This window comes from Zootoca vivipara, chromosome 13 (genome assembly GCF_963506605.1).
Source record: "Zootoca vivipara chromosome 13, rZooViv1.1, whole genome shotgun sequence".
NCBI lineage: Eukaryota > Metazoa > Chordata > Lepidosauria > Squamata > Lacertidae > Zootoca > Zootoca vivipara.
This window is the reverse complement of record NC_083288.1, coordinates 2,896,844-2,912,218: the sequence shown is the minus strand read 5'-3', so window position 1 is coordinate 2,912,218 and position 15,375 is coordinate 2,896,844. Positions and strand designations below refer to the sequence as shown.

General features: G+C 44.7%; 1 protein-coding gene across 5 annotated transcripts in view; it reads left to right on the top strand.

The window, feature by feature from the left end:
* Positions 1 to 15,375, top strand: part of COL15A1 (collagen type XV alpha 1 chain) — a 138,198-nt gene that overhangs the window by 57,951 nt on the left and 64,872 nt on the right. For all 5 annotated transcript variants that reach the window (XM_060282155.1, XM_060282154.1, XM_060282153.1 and 2 more), the window contains 7 exons: positions 2,435 to 2,509; positions 3,432 to 3,521; positions 7,277 to 7,421; positions 7,704 to 7,825; positions 8,359 to 8,496; positions 10,733 to 10,759; positions 14,351 to 14,413. In XM_060282155.1, the coding sequence (XP_060138138.1) occupies positions 2,435 to 2,509; positions 3,432 to 3,521; positions 7,277 to 7,421; positions 7,704 to 7,825; positions 8,359 to 8,496; positions 10,733 to 10,759; positions 14,351 to 14,413 (660 nt within the window). The remainder of the gene's footprint in view (positions 1 to 2,434; positions 2,510 to 3,431; positions 3,522 to 7,276; positions 7,422 to 7,703; positions 7,826 to 8,358; positions 8,497 to 10,732; positions 10,760 to 14,350; positions 14,414 to 15,375) is intronic.

The window sequence follows — 15,375 nt, the reverse complement described above, 5'->3', positions numbered from 1 at the left end:
CCCCCCACCCCCAGATTAAGCTCTATACTTAGGAAGTGTGGAGCACTAAGGACATAAAATAAACATGAAATACAGTTCATAAGTGAAACAAAATTTTAAAAAATCCTTCCAGTAGCACCTTAGAGACCAACTAATTTTGTTATTGGTGTGAGCTTTCGTGTGCATGCACACTTCTTCAGAAAGCTCATATCAGTCAATCATTTCAATCATTTCTTTTTTAAAAAAAATCTATTTATTAATTTTTCCAATTGAAACACAATTATATCACATCAATTATTTCCATTATTTCAAATTATACAAATACATATCAATTAAACCAAATGTTATGCCGAATCATCAAAAAAAATTTTTTGGCTTCCCATGCTTCAAAATCTGGGGATTCTAGATAACTGTCTGCACAGCCGTCTTTATTCTAATGTCCAAATCTTCAAACTCGCAATCCATAGTTGTCCCGATCTTTTCCAACAGTCACTCAAAGTCCGTGATAATCCCGATCTTTTCCAACAATCTCTCTAGGTGTTTTCTTTCTTTCAATTTTTCCACAGCTGCTGAGATAAGCATCAAACGAGATAAGCATCAAACGAGATTTAACATACCGTATATTCTGGCGTATAAGACGGCTTTTGAACCCAGGAAAATCTTTTCAAAAGTTGGGGGGCCGTCTTATACGCCGGGTACAAGTATCTGCGGTCACCGCATACGGTGGGGGGAGCTCAAAAACAGCCGCATCCCCACTGTATGCAGTGACCATATGAACGCAAAGAAGCGCGCTCGGGAGGGGGCTGCTCCCCGCCAGGGAGAATGGCTCCCTCATGGCTTTGCGACCTGGATCAGCGCAGAGATACAGTTTTGTGTGTTTCATTGGTGTCAAGCTGCGCCTCTTCTCTTTTTGTCATCGCAAAGCAAAGGGATCTCTCCGTCTCTCTCTCTCTCTCTCTCTCTCTCTCCGCTCTCTCTTTCACTGCTCTGCTCAGGGTCTTTCGCTGGCTGTGTGAGCCTCCGATGTCTCTGCCTCTCTATCTCCTCTCTATGGTTTCTTTCCCCCTTTTGCTCGATGTCTCTGCCTCTCTATCTCTCTCCTCTCTATGGTTTCTTTCCCCCTTTTGCTCGATGTCTCTGCTTCTCTATCTCTCCTCTCTCTGGCTTCTTTCCCCCTCTCAATAACTAAGCAAACAAACAAACCACCATTTCCCCGGCTGCAGACTTGAGTGCTGGAGAAGACAGCCTCCCCTCCCCGCCAAAAAAGGGCTGGAGTACATACCAAATTCTATATTTTAACTTGAAAAGTAAGGGGTCATCTTATACGCCCAGTCGCCTTATACGCCGGCATATACGGTATATTCATTCTCCTGTGTGAATTTTATCCAGTCCGACCTCCCCATAAAGAATCATTTCAATCATTTCAATACATGTGAAAAGGTACATGTAAGTGCATGTTGGTGCACTTTGTTCTCTCCCTTGCCTTCCCTACCTCCCTTTGACAGATTCTCAGTTGTAAAAGCTCCTCAGACTTTTTACTTTCAAAAGCACATGTGCACTAAAGGTGCTCTGGACTGTCGTGCTATTATAATATGCTGCCCTGCATTCCTCGAAGGAAGGGCAGGATTGGAGTTCAGTAGAGGCAGTACGCTGCTGAATACCAGTTGCTGGAAACAGCAGGACGAGGAGTTGCTGTTGTGCTCAGGTCTTGCTTGTGGCCGTTCCATGGGCCCCTGGTTGGCCACTGCGAGAACAGGATGCTGGACTAGATGGGCCACTGTCTTAGAATTTTTAAGTGTCAGGTGTGACTGCAGCCTGAACACAGCAGAGTTTGCGCAGGTTTTTCCGGAAACTTCTGGCGGTAACTGAAATTACTAGACGTCTGGACGCAGAATAAACTATTTACAGGATTTATTAAAAGAAAAGAAAACAGAGTTTCTATATACAAAGCAAAGCAAAATAAATCCTCTCCTCTCTGTCTCTCTCTCAACCGATACAGCACTTTCTCTCCTACACTCACCACACACATACTGAACTGGCTTTCACAGATAAAAAGTCTCAGTGTTGAACCTCAACCAATAGAAACGCTGTTGCTAAGGTAGAAGCAGACCTTGGCTTTCTGCCAAATGTTATTAGTTTGACCTAGATTCGATTGTGTGAAGAAGCAATCTGATGGTGTTTTATGCTACTGAACACACTGGCCTGATCCAACAGGGCCTTCTTATATTCTTAATTTAATCTCTCTCTTTCTCATGGCAGCCATTAGATATCTGAAAATGGCCACCATTCCCCATCCTTTTCTTCCATTGCCCACAGTCCTTTATATCACAGTTAATTCATCTACGTACATCTGTTCTTTTCAAAAACAGCAACCACCACCCAAAGTGTCCAGTCCCCCCCCCCATGCTCTTTGCGTCAGAATGCCACCTTGATTGACTCTTCTGGTTCCTTTCAGGGCTCCATCCAGCAGCTCACAATCAAACCAGATCCAAGAGCTACCGAGGACCAGTGTGAGGATGATGACCCGTATGTGAGTACTTCCCTGTACACATTTTCTGCAGTTACAAGGATTGGAAGCTTGGTTTTGATACAGCGGTTTCCACAACAAAAGCAGGAGTCCTCGCTTTTTGTTAAAAGTTGCTTACAACTCCCAGTGCAGGGGCGTACCCAGGATCAAAATTAGGGGGGGCAAGGGGCGGGGCAAGGGGTGGGAGGGGCGGGGCCACAGTGGGAATGTGGGCGGGGCTACATTGCCTGCGCCGTCCAGCTCTTCCGAGGAGGCGGCCCCAGGCTCCCGCTCCCGGCGCGAAGCTCCAGAGGCGCGAGGGGAACACGAGCCTGTGGCTGCCTCCTCCGCTTACGCTCCCCGCTGCTTAGCGCTCCTCCGCTTACGCTCCCTGCGCGCCTCTGGAGCTTTGCGCCGGGAGCAGGAGCCTGGGGCTGCCACGCCTGCGCCCCTCAGCCTTTTGCTTCTAGGGGGGGCAATTGCCCCCTCCTGCCCCCCTGCCTATGCCCATGTCCCAGTGTGCCCAGCTCTTCAGCTGAGGGTCACAAACCTTGAATTCCACTCCCCCTGGGTAGGAAAGCAGCCATGGGGGGGGCTGTTTTCGCTTCGCCAGTTACGGGTGAGATGAAATTGTGCAAGATCTTGCACACTCACTTTTTGCTGCAACAGGCTAAATTGTTTGGTGCATGTTTGGTTTAATGATTCTTTACAAGGGTAGTGTTCATTAAGTATGAACTTGGAACTACCGTACATGCAGCAACAGCTGACTGCACCAGAGATGGATAGCCTAGGATTTATTCTTCTATCTTACTTAATGAAGTAATTAATGCTTTGAACATACATGTGTCTATGCAAATTGCTCAGGCTTTCTCATTACATTACACTCATTACGTATGGAATTCCTCATGTGGGACAGTCTTAATTGTGGCCTGCCTGTTTCTCATAGGCTTCAGGAGAAAGCAGTGGCTACAACAGCATTCAAGAACAGGAGGGTGTCCCTGAGACACGTGAAATCATTCGGCCCTCACAAGCCCCAGTAAGTATTATGATAAAGGTAAAGACGAAGGACCCCTGACAGTTAAGTCCAGCCGCAAACGACTCTGGGGTTGTGGTGCTCATCTCGCTTTACTGGCCGTTTGTCCGCAGACAGTTTTTCCAGGTCATGTGGCCAGCATGACTAAGCCGCTTCTGGCAAACCAGAGCAGCGCACTGGGCGCCATTTACCTTCCCGCCGGAGCGGCCCTAATTTATCTACTTGCACTTTGAGGTGCTTTCAAACTGCTAGATGGGCAGGAGCTGGGACCGAGCAACGGGAGCTCACCCCGTCGCGGGGACTCAAACTGCCGACCTTCTGATCAGCAAGCCCTAGGCTCAGTGGTTTAGACCACAGCGCCACCCACGTCCCCAAGTATTATGATAAAGGTAAAGGGACCCCTGACCGTTAGGTCCATGGGAGCTCACCCCGTCGCAGGGATTTGAACCGCCGACCTTCTGATCGGCAAGCCCTAGGCTCTGTGGTTTAACCGACAGCGCCATCCGTGTTGCTAAGTATTATGATAGTGATAATTTATTAAATTTCTACACTGCCATTCATCCAAGGATCATAGGACAGTTTTCAGTATAAAAACACAAAAATACATGCCATCGTAATTTTTTGTTGTTGGCATCTGTCTGTCTCAGGAGGCAATGAGGATTGCGCCTTTGGGGGTGAAGTCAAACCATGAGTTACAGCACTTGCTGTGGTTGTAGAGACTGATAAGGGAGAAATATAATTAATAAAATTCCTTCCAGCAGCACCTTAGAGACCAACTAAGTTTTGTCATTGGTATGAGCTTTCGTGTGCATGCACACTTCTTCAGATACATGCACACAAAAGCTCATACCAAAATAAAAACTTAGTTGGTCTTTAAGGTGCTGCTGGAAGGAATTTTTTTATTTTGTTTCGACTACGTCGGACCAACACGGCTACCTACCTGTAACTACCGTAGAACGAAGGGAGAAACATGTTTTGCTACAGCTGGGGCAGATGGAGGCATCTGGTCCTCCTCTGGTCACTGCTGTGGATAACAATAAAAAGCAATACCACCATTGAAAAGGCCATAGATTGTTTAATTAGCCAGTGGCCTGGGAGAAGAGGAATTATTTAGATCTTGTTCAGCTTTATCCATAGGAGCCAACTCCTAGGGGCCAAGGGGTCTTCGCCTGCCCTCGCAATAAAATGTTTGAGGGGGCAAAGCTGATGAGCATTGCCATTCAATTGGTGTGCATGCAGTGTGTCATGTGAATGATTATGCAGGGTGGGACTTACTTGGGCTCCTCCGATATTTTATTCAAGTCGGCACCCCTGGCTTTATCTCAGTGGCTTCCTATTAACGTGCAAAATAATGTTCTATGCACTGAAAGTCATAGCTGGCAAAGGCAAAATGATATGCTTATGATTATACCAATTTAACTTTAATTCAAAACATTATTTCTGTTGTTTGCGTTGTAAATACGGTTCATCAATAGATAAATAAATAAATGGCATTAAAAGGGTTATTTCTCATTCCCGGAAAGTACTTCCTCTGAACCTACAAGTAATAGTTTGGGATAGTTAGGATGTTTCCACTTTAAATGGTTTGCTGCTGACCAACAGCCACCGGCCCAAATGTTCTAGTGGGCTAAGTTCTTGTTCCAATCACCTTGTCATGGTCTGAGTGACAGAATCACAGCAGCAGGGATACTCAAAACCTACAGCAGGAAGTTCTTCTATCAGATATGTTGGTTACAATTTCTGTTTGGACACTATTGTTGCTAATTGGAATGACACCTGGAAGCATTCCCTAATTAATGGTGGGTGGTGACTTCTTTCCATGTTCTGCCATTGCTACAATCTGCCCCAATCACACTGAAATGGAATACAATATGTGGAATCCCACTGGCAAGTTTTACTACTCTTACCAAGCCATTTTTGCTTCCCTTAAAGTTCTTCAGTTGTTTTCTCCGTAGAGCAGGGAGCTCCAGAACTGGATCAGAATTATTTGTTACGCAAAATTAAAGTCATACTAACTTATGTTAGTTTAAACATTTATATATACAGAAATGCATTTTGTACACTTTCCTATCCAGTAATGTGAACGATTCCATGAAGATTAGGGTTTTCCCCGTGTCCACTGCATAACTTATTTATAATAGTTATTTAAAGTAGGGAGTAATATTAATATGAACTATAATTTGCTCTAAGGTGCTAGCGTGTAGATTCTGGACTTCAGGTTTTTTTGTACATTGCATCAGGGGATCAAGTTGAATCTTGAAGGGTCTCCCTTAAAATACTTCAGAGGGAGAAGATACTTTCCCAGCAGATGCAGACACTGAACCAATGCAATACCAAGGGATGAAGCGGAGAGGAGAGGTGATTTCATGGCTTAAAGACAAGTACTATCCTATATGTAGCCTCTTCACTTGCTCCTTTGGCAACTGTTTCTGCCCTTTATTCTGCCTCCAGACAAAGAGCAGCTTGTGTGAAGGCCTAGTTACAGCTACACTAAGGCTCTTTGTGTGCGATAATCACCCCACGTTTTACATTGTGTAGATTTTGAAGCCAAACATTCATAAGCCAGAAAGCCTCGTGAAGTGATCCATTTTTTTAAAGACGTAAGAATTTAATGGGAAAGTTTTTTTTCTTTGAGCAGGATTCATAGCTTCATTTAAAAAAAATGGTATGTTAAAGTACGGTAATACCCATGGACTTAAAAGGGCATGCTAGCTAGAGAGAACTTCAGTGCGTTGAATTTCCCAAGATTTATGCTGCTGCTAACAAAACTTCAAACGTTTTTGCCAGCTGTGAAGTGTCTACATGCCAACAAGTCCCCGGATTTATATACTGGCTGCAGAGATTGCTCACTGGATCTCAGTGTGTCCTTCCTTGCCAAATGCCAAAGCAGAGCTCAAGACTGTATATAATAGTCACCCAACAGATGCTTTTGGAAAGTGGATGTTCGCACAGAAGCACTGCAAGCAACCAAGCAAGCTTTCCAAAGCCACTCTCTGTGCTGGAAGCATGTTGTTTAGTCGTTTAATGAAGGCCCATACTTTTAAACAACCCAGCTGCCCGTCAGATGAAGCTGCTTATTGGTGGCAGGGTTGCCTAGAGCACTTTGCAAAAATGCTCCTGTAACAAACACAATTGCACTAAGATTTTCATACGCAGGTGTTTTTAGCTCATAAAGATGTCTGGTTTCAGGCAAGGGCAATATCCCTCTAGAAGGGATCTTCTGCTTGGAGATGGAAGGGACCTGCTGGCCGTAGCAATGTTTTGGATTGGGACTGGCTGAACAGGGCAGAGAGCTGATTGGCAGAGAGCAGGAGATTGACTGAAATACCTACCTCTCTAAGTTTGAATGGAGGGCTTGGTGGGAAACAGAAAAGTCTGCGGCTTTAAGAGTTTTGTGAATTTGGAGGAAACTTTTGCACTTTTTGCTTACAATTCCCACTGGTTATTGCCCTAATGGACCAGCCTCCGCTGGTATTACTTCTAACTTACTGGGTGTGTGAAATGACAGAAATGTTAGCTCAGCAGAATTACTTCCATGGGCATTTGCCAACCACACCCTCTATTTCACAGACTTTTGAATATTTATTCGATTATTATTTACAAAGTAAGTGATGTTTAGGGGGGGGGGGGAATAGCATTGTCATGGATCCAAAAGTACCGTGAAAAAGAACAAAGCACACAGATTTATGCTCTGCCTCTCACAACATTATTTCCCAGTAATAATATCCAGATAACATTTGCCTTGCATTCTTGTCTAGCACCTGACTCAGAATGTATCTGAAGAAACAACAGCTGGACCAGTAGGAGCCCCACCAACCACAGCACCTCATTCTGAAGAGATGGACTTCTCAGGCCACCATCTCTTAGAAGCAACATTGGGACCAACTGAAGTCCAAGAACAAGGCACTGTAATTTTAAGCACTTTGCTTGTGTCAGTTTAATTGTAGCTTAGAGTGTTATGATCATTTCAGTTAAACGCTACCTTTAAAAAAACAACCCACAGTTGTTTTCAGCTTAGAATTTGTCTTTTCCTTTTTTTTTTTTTTGGTATTGTCATTTACTGTCTTCCCCCCTGGATGAACCAAATTAACACCATTACGTCATTCCTGACAGATTATGTTTTATTATGCAATCTCTTCCATATTTTTATGACGTATGCAATTTTTGCCCCCCCTTTTTTTTTAGGTTTAACCACTACAGAAATTAGAAAACAGGGAAGTGAGCTTACCACTATGGCTCAGGAAATATTAAAAACAGCACCACCTGGGCCTCATGAAAGTTTTCTGCAAGTTACAGGCAGAGAAAAGGCAAGTATGGTTTCATGCAGGAGTAAGGCTGCAGTCCGTTATCCACTTACTTGAGAATCAGACCTGCTGGACTCAGTGGGGCTTACTTCTGAGTAAACATGTTTTGGATTGTGCTCTAAATTTGGATTCCTTGGATTCCTTCCTGGGAGGGGCTGGTGTGGGGAATCGGCTGCCCTTCCCACGGAATGCGGCATGCCAGGGTTGTTTCACACTAACAACTTTCTTCCACACAATTGTGCATGAATATATGTACTGTAACTCCAAATCAAGGGTAGCTTGTCCTGTTTTGCTGCTTGTGGCAAATAGGGAAGTCCTGCCCTGCCCCTGCTGCACACACCCCACACCCTCGCCAAAGCATCCCTTATCTAGGTAGCACAGTCTCTTTAATTTCAGCCTTAAAGTATGAAAAGAAAGTTCACTGTCCAGTTCTAGCCATGTTTATTCAGAAGTAAACCCATTTGTTCCAAATGGGATTGAGTTTCAAATTAATAAGTTTAGGCTCATAGCCATAACTGTATATTTTCTACCTGAAGGGCCAGAAAGGTGAAAAAGGTGAAAAGGGAGAGGAAGGGCCACCAGGACCACCAGGAAAAGCAGGCCTGGGTGAAGCAGAACATGGGACTGTTGGGCAACCTGGGCTTCCTGGAAAGCCTGGACTGGATGGTCAACCTGTAAGTATTGCACTCTCACTGAACACTAGATCTGTGCAGAATGCTTTCTGGTTTTGTGAGGCAGCATGATTGGATACAGCCATAAAAGCTAACAAAAACACTCACCTTGATGTGCATTTGCACTGTTTCAAGGTTATTCAACACTCTTTTCTCTTTCCCTGGCTGGTATTTTTTCCTAGCACATTTTCTTTTCTTTTATACTTGGTCCTAATTTGCTTTGATCTCATTTGTCCACACAATGTTGTTAAATTCCGTTGGCTGCAGCAAGCCATGTCATTAAATAATAAACACAAAATAATATTTTTTGTCTTTTTGTCACCACATCAGGCAGAACATAGTGATGTTGTGAAGAACAGTATGCAGATTGCCACAACTAGTGGGATTAAAAGGCAGTGAGGGCATTGAGGGGATGAGGGTAGTGAGGTAAGGAGTGAAATGCTTCTATGAGGAAGAAGAAGGGTATAGTGGAACTTTGGTTGTTGAATGCTTCAGAAGTTGCTTTGGTTGTTGAATGCTTCAGAAGCTATTTTGGCTTTCGAATGCCGACAACCCAGAAGTTGAATGGCTTCCAAGACTCATTTCTCCATTTTTCAATGGATTTTGCCATTTCAAAGGTGGAATTGATGTCGGGGGGGGGGGATTTCCAAAAGGCAGCGCTTTGTCTTGGACCTTAGGCAAGTCAATCGAAAAATCACAGGTTTTTTGGGCATCAACAACTTTCAGTTTTTACTTTTTGAAAATTGGCAACCCTACCTTCTTTAAAACATCTTCCTCCCACCAGATGGGACAAAAAACAGCTAAAATAATAGGTTGTTAAGAGTGGCAGTCAAAAAGCCGAACTGGCAATCAAAGTGGTGTTGCTTCAATTGGATACTTTTTTGAGGTTTGCAGTTAGACAAGTAAGGCCATGTCCAAAGGTATGCAAACAAGGGGTTGTTCTATTCAGCCGTTTCCTCCGCTGAAGCCCTTCAACCAGCAACAACATAACACAGATTGCCTTTTTGCACACATCTGGCTTCTCTTGAGCACGTTTAGCAAATATACAATCAAAGCAGCACTTTAGACCCATTCCTGGTACGTGTAAGGAGGAAGGAAAAGTAGCTACAAAACCTACCCTAAACTGTGCCAACAGCAGCCAAAGCTACTGCTGGGAGCAGCTTTCTAATTTGTTCTGAGGAAGTCCGAGTGGCCAGCGTCATGTTTTGACACTGGCTACTGCCAGTAGAGCGAGTGAAGGCCACCTTTGATATTGGCTCCTGCTTCAGAATTCTTGGGGCCTGGAGCAGCTCCACCTTTTGCCCACATGTCAACGCAGTCCTAGCAATCCTGATGCATTTTCTCAGGCGGCCCGAGGCAGACACATCCCAGCCTGTTTGTTACTAGGCCTGTTGCCAGACCCCATTTATTTCTTCAGCCGCAACACTAAGCACACCACTTTAAACGTGTGGCAAATCTGTCAGTGAATTATCTTGTTTGCCCAGAGCCAGCTCACCCACGAGGCAAGGGGAGGGACTGCTCCAGGGACAGGATCCAGAGGGGCAGCAGTTCTTGATGTAGATCTTTAATGCTCCCTTCTTCCTGTGTATATCTTCACTCACCTCTTCTACCCTGGTGAGGATGGAGGCGCCATTTTGTGGTTCGGTTCAGAGGCCCAAATATCTTGAATTTGCCTACTGACGGAATACAGAATTAGCTATTAGGATTTGTATTATGGAATTAGTTAATAAGCTTCCGTCTGCATTTGACTGAAATCAGATACAGTTGCTATGTTGTGCTTTGTTGAGTTGCTTGAATAAAGGACTGGGCATGCTGCAGACTTAGAGGTACATAGCTGCCAAGTTATCCCTTATTTTAAGGGATTTTCCCTTATGCTGAATAGGCTTCCTCGTGAGAAAGGGGAAAACTTGGCAGCTATGTAGAGGTAACATATGTCAATTCATCACATATTGCTGGGCTGCAACCTGGAGACAAATTTTGTCAAAGCAGTAGTCCGTTTTAAGGGAGAACCAGCAATTGGTGGTAGTTATGTAGGTTTCATAGGTACCAAAACTGAGGATTGATGCAGAGAGAGTAGGCAGAAGACAAAGATAGGTATAGAAAATTATTTTATCAGCGCAACAAGGAAGAAGTTATGGTTAATACAATATAAAATGCTAGCCAGTATTTATTGGTTGACTTTAGCCTCCTCTTCACACAGGTTTTGTAATGTTTGTTTCTGTTTCTGTTTCTGTTTCAGGGCATTTCTGGCAAAGATGGGTTACCGGTAAGGAACCTAGATATGTATGACACTATCCAAGTGCCCAGCATTGACTGTGTATATAAAAACGTTGTGTTTCAGTTTAGTCCAGCATCTGGTTTCAAAGTCCTGCTGGCCAGAGGCCCCCAGGAATCCAGGGAGCAGGACAAGGAAAACAAATCCCCCCCCCCCGTTCGCTCCCCAATAACAGAAAAATTCTCGAGAGAGGCTTTCACTGAGCAGGGAGTTGCTATTGTCCATGCATAGCGGACATCGATAAGACATATCCTCCATGAAATTTAACAAATCCCCTTTTAGAGCCATCTAAGCCACAACACATTGCGACAGCAAATTATTTGAGTGGAAGCTAAGTATTTTCTCTCTCTCTCTTGCATTCTGCTTTTTCCCATATGAATAAAAATCAGTTAAAGTTACTGCATTTCAACAATTTATACCACTTAACACTGCAGCTTCCAAGCAGTGTACAGTAAGATTAAACAGATACAGTAAATATGAAATCACTTAATGCTGCAAGATCAGAAAATGTACATAGAGCTAGGCCCACGGATCCTGGTGGATTTGGGCCATGCATCTGAGTTGAGGGGGGGGGCACAAAGACCTTAGTGAGCGGGCAGAAATAAATGCATGAGGCAGCCCTGGACCCAAGCCGTTAAGGGCCTTGTAACTTTGAATGTAGAGGTGTTTAGCTTTATCTGGATCATGCCCTTCCTTCTATAAATAAAAAAAAATCCTTCCAGCAGCACCTTAGAGATCAACTAAGTTTGTCATAGTTGCACACTTCTTCAGATACCATGCACACGAAAGCTCATACCTATGACAAACGTAGTTAGTCTTTAAGGTGCTGCTGGAAGGAATTTTTAAATTTTGTTTCGACTACGTCAGACCAACACGGCTAACCTACCTGTAACTACTTCTATAAATAGTAATTGTTGATATACCTGCTCTGGAAATCCTTCCTTTTATTCTGATACTGTATTTTTCTTAATATTACAAACTTCACTGGAATTTTTTTTAAAAAAATACTGCAATTCAAGATTTCCTATTTCCTATATAGATTATGCAAATGACACATACTATTGGTATGGTGTTGAATGGGCAAGAGTGTATATGTTGTATCTTGGTTTTTAATCAGAAGTCTGTACCTTGGAAATCCAACTGTTGTCCTCTATAGATTATACAAATTAAGCAAATGTGCTCATGCTTCCAGTTTTGTATTACTTACTTTGTGTGTGCTACTCATGGGCTATGCAGACCACTGAAAACCTATCCCTTACTCACTGGAAAGCCTATCCTCCCTTTGTGTAGCAGGGGGAGGGGGCCACTGGCCTCTGGGGGTCATGCTGCCGCCGTGTTCGGCTCCAGCCTCTGACTCCTCACAGCGCTACGCACATGATGTCAGGAGTAAGGACGCCATGTCGGGCCCCCTCAGTCTTTTTCAGAAGCTGATGCCACTTCTGCTGACACACTTTGTAGTGGGAGGGGGCTTAGTTCTTGCCCTTACTCCTTCTGCTGGCATAATTGCCACTTGACCCATCCTTACCTTCCAAGTCCCGGACTGCAGAATCCGGGACCGGCAGCCGTGTGACACCGGAAGTTGTGTTGATGTAACTTCTGGTGTCGTTTTGCCCTTCTATGGGCACCAAAAATGGCCGCCACTGGCTTCGAAAGTCATGTCTATGCACTTCTGGACATACGTAGGTGCGACTTTTGAAGCCGGCGGCAGCCATTCTTTGTGCCTATAGAAGGGCAAATCAGAAAGAAAAAAATGGCCGCCGGCAGGAGAAAATAACGGAGAAAAACAGGAGACGAAGTGATATGGGGGACCACCGGGAAAAGGTAAGTAAAAACGGGGGTTTCCCGGGGAAAACGGGGTACTTGGCAGCTATGGACCCATCCTCTCCCAGAACTGAGTTGGCCGGAAGAGGAGGAGGCAATTGTAATTTTGGAAGTTACACTACGGCTGCCCTGTAGAGATGTTTTCTCCTCCTCAGAGAAAGGAAGATACTGATGAAAATCAAATAAATTAATAATATATAGAGGTTCTGAATACAGGCCAATCAGCACAACCATTTTTACGTGCTGAAGTACAAGATAGCAGGTTCTCCCCTTAAGGAGAGCATGGGTTGCGGGAGGGTTAACAAGACGTTCCCTGGTTTGTTGGGCGGGTCAGTTTGGATGACCACTAAGGGTTTTGTTGCTGGGGAGAATGTTATGTTGCAATTATTTGATTGACAGCCACAGCCTATGTATACTGGGGCAAGTAGCTTTCGCTTTCGCTTTTGGTGCTTGCAACGGATCTCCCGCCCGCCCACCCTATATTTAGAGGTTGTTTGTTTGCGCATGACGTTGCTGTGCCTGTCATGGGGTTGTCCGTATTGATGCGGGGGCCTAGTAGGAATTTTGCCACTTGGCTGATTGGCTGGTGCCTTGTGGTTTTTGCCTACTACATAGCAAAATGTCGCAACTTGCAAGGTTGGCGGATAGGCATTGGTTCAAATTGGATGGTGGAGGGGTACGGATTTGGCTGGGCCTGCCCCTCAAAATTGCTGCTGCCTTTAGGGGTATTCTGTTAAAGGAATCCTGGGGCTCCACATGTTTGTCCGTACCCCCGGTAGGGGCTAGGACCACGCATGAGCCTCGGGGAGCATCTGGAGGAGAGGTCAAGGGCTTGGTAGCCCTGCCCCGGCCTCTCTCAGAGGATGCTTACCTATCCTGACTTCCCCACTACGCCAGATCTGTCCCAGGCGGGGGACAGATGGCATAGGAAACCAATGCCTAAGCAACCACTCACATCAGTTGTATTTAAATAAAGTTGTGGCCAAAATTAATGCCAAAAACCTCAAACTTAAATTCTGTGTGAAGCGTGAATTATTGGTGGGAAGTCTTGGTACCTCGACACACAAACAGAAGTATTATTATTATTAATTGATCTGGGTATATCGAACAACAGATGTTCTGAATCCTTCCACATGTTTTGGCAACTTTTCAAGCCTCAATTCAACCCATTTTTACAATATGTTTTTTAGGAAATTGATCTGGACATATGTTTACAAGACAACTTTCATGTGCTCAGTTCTGCATATAAAAAAAAAAATCACTGACCTGCAGGTTGTTGCCATGATTCGAAAAGTCAAATTCTGTACTCAGCACCATAGCTGCCAAGTTTTCCCTTTTCTCGCGAGGAAGCCTATTCAGCATAAGGGAATTTCCCTTTAAAAAAAGGGAGAACTTGGCAGCTATGCTCAGCACATTGCCTTGTGTTCACCAGCATGTTATTCCCAGGCATCTGGGTTCCAGGAAATGTCCTCATTAGACAGAACCTTCTTCAGCTGTTCTGAACTGGGATCAGTGCTATTCATGATGGTGGTCCATGAACTGGAGCCAGTCAACGAGCTATTGGCTGCTGGTCCATATGACTCCACCACAGCCCAGGTTAGGTGGGATGCTTCAGGAACCAAATATGATTCCATTCCCAGGCACACTGGCTGGTGCAGCTGGGGGAAGGGGATTGCTGGCGCACCACACTATTTTAATTACAGCCTTTTAGTATAGCATAATGCTAATGGAAAAGGGATGTTAATATACCTTCTCTTTTAGGGTAAACCAGGACTTCAGGGCTCTCCAGGGTTAAAGGGCGAACCTGGCCTTAAAGGAGAAAAGGTAAGCACTGTTTTGATATTTTTTAAAAAAGACAGTTGTGTTTCATTGCCATGAGAATCGTGGGTCATGTGAATTGATGCATCCTGTGAACTAAGGCGGTTTCACCTATGACAGAAGCTTTTGGCAGAAGGCACTCCCATGTTTCTTCCATGTAGGAAGTGATGGTTCTACACATAACTGCACATCTCCTAGGAAGCCACATGACATGCCCATGTTGTGAGTGCATTTTAAAAGGCTTGTAGCAGCATTAAAGGTAAAGGTAAAGGGACCCCTGACCATTAGGTCCAGTCGTGACCGACTCTGGGATTGCGTGCTCATCTCGCATTATTGGCCGAGGGAGCCGGCGTACAGCTTCCAGGTCATGTGGCCAGCATGACAAAGCCACTGCTGGCGAACCAGAGCAGCACAAGGAAACACTGTTTACCTTCCCGCTGTAGCGGTTCCTATTTATCTACTTGCATTTTTGACGTGCTTTCGAACTGCTAGGTTGGCAGGAGCTGGGACCAAGCAACGGGAGCTCACCCCGTTACAGGGATTCGAACCTCTGACCTTCTGATCAGCAAGCTCTAGGCTATGTGGTTTAACCCACAGCACCACCTGGGTCCCTACAGAAGCAAATTCAGTATGTAGCAATGGGTTTAAATGTCTAGATGGTCTTTAACACCAGCAAGACATATAAGCAGGGTTGAGTACACAGGCAGTCAGCTGAACTCCAAGTACCTTGGCTACATTCTGAGACCACAACTTCTGAAATGGATCCCATTTTATTGGATTACACCCTATTCTGCCTACCATCATGGAAGCTAAGGCAACTGTGGTGTAAGGTCCAGCCAATTTTAGTCTCAGAATAAAAGTGAACTTTCTGTCAGTAAGAGCTCTTGGGTAGTGGAATGGACTCCCTAAGCCAGGCATCCCCAAACTGTGGCCCTCCAGATGTTTTGGCCTACAACTCCCATGATCCC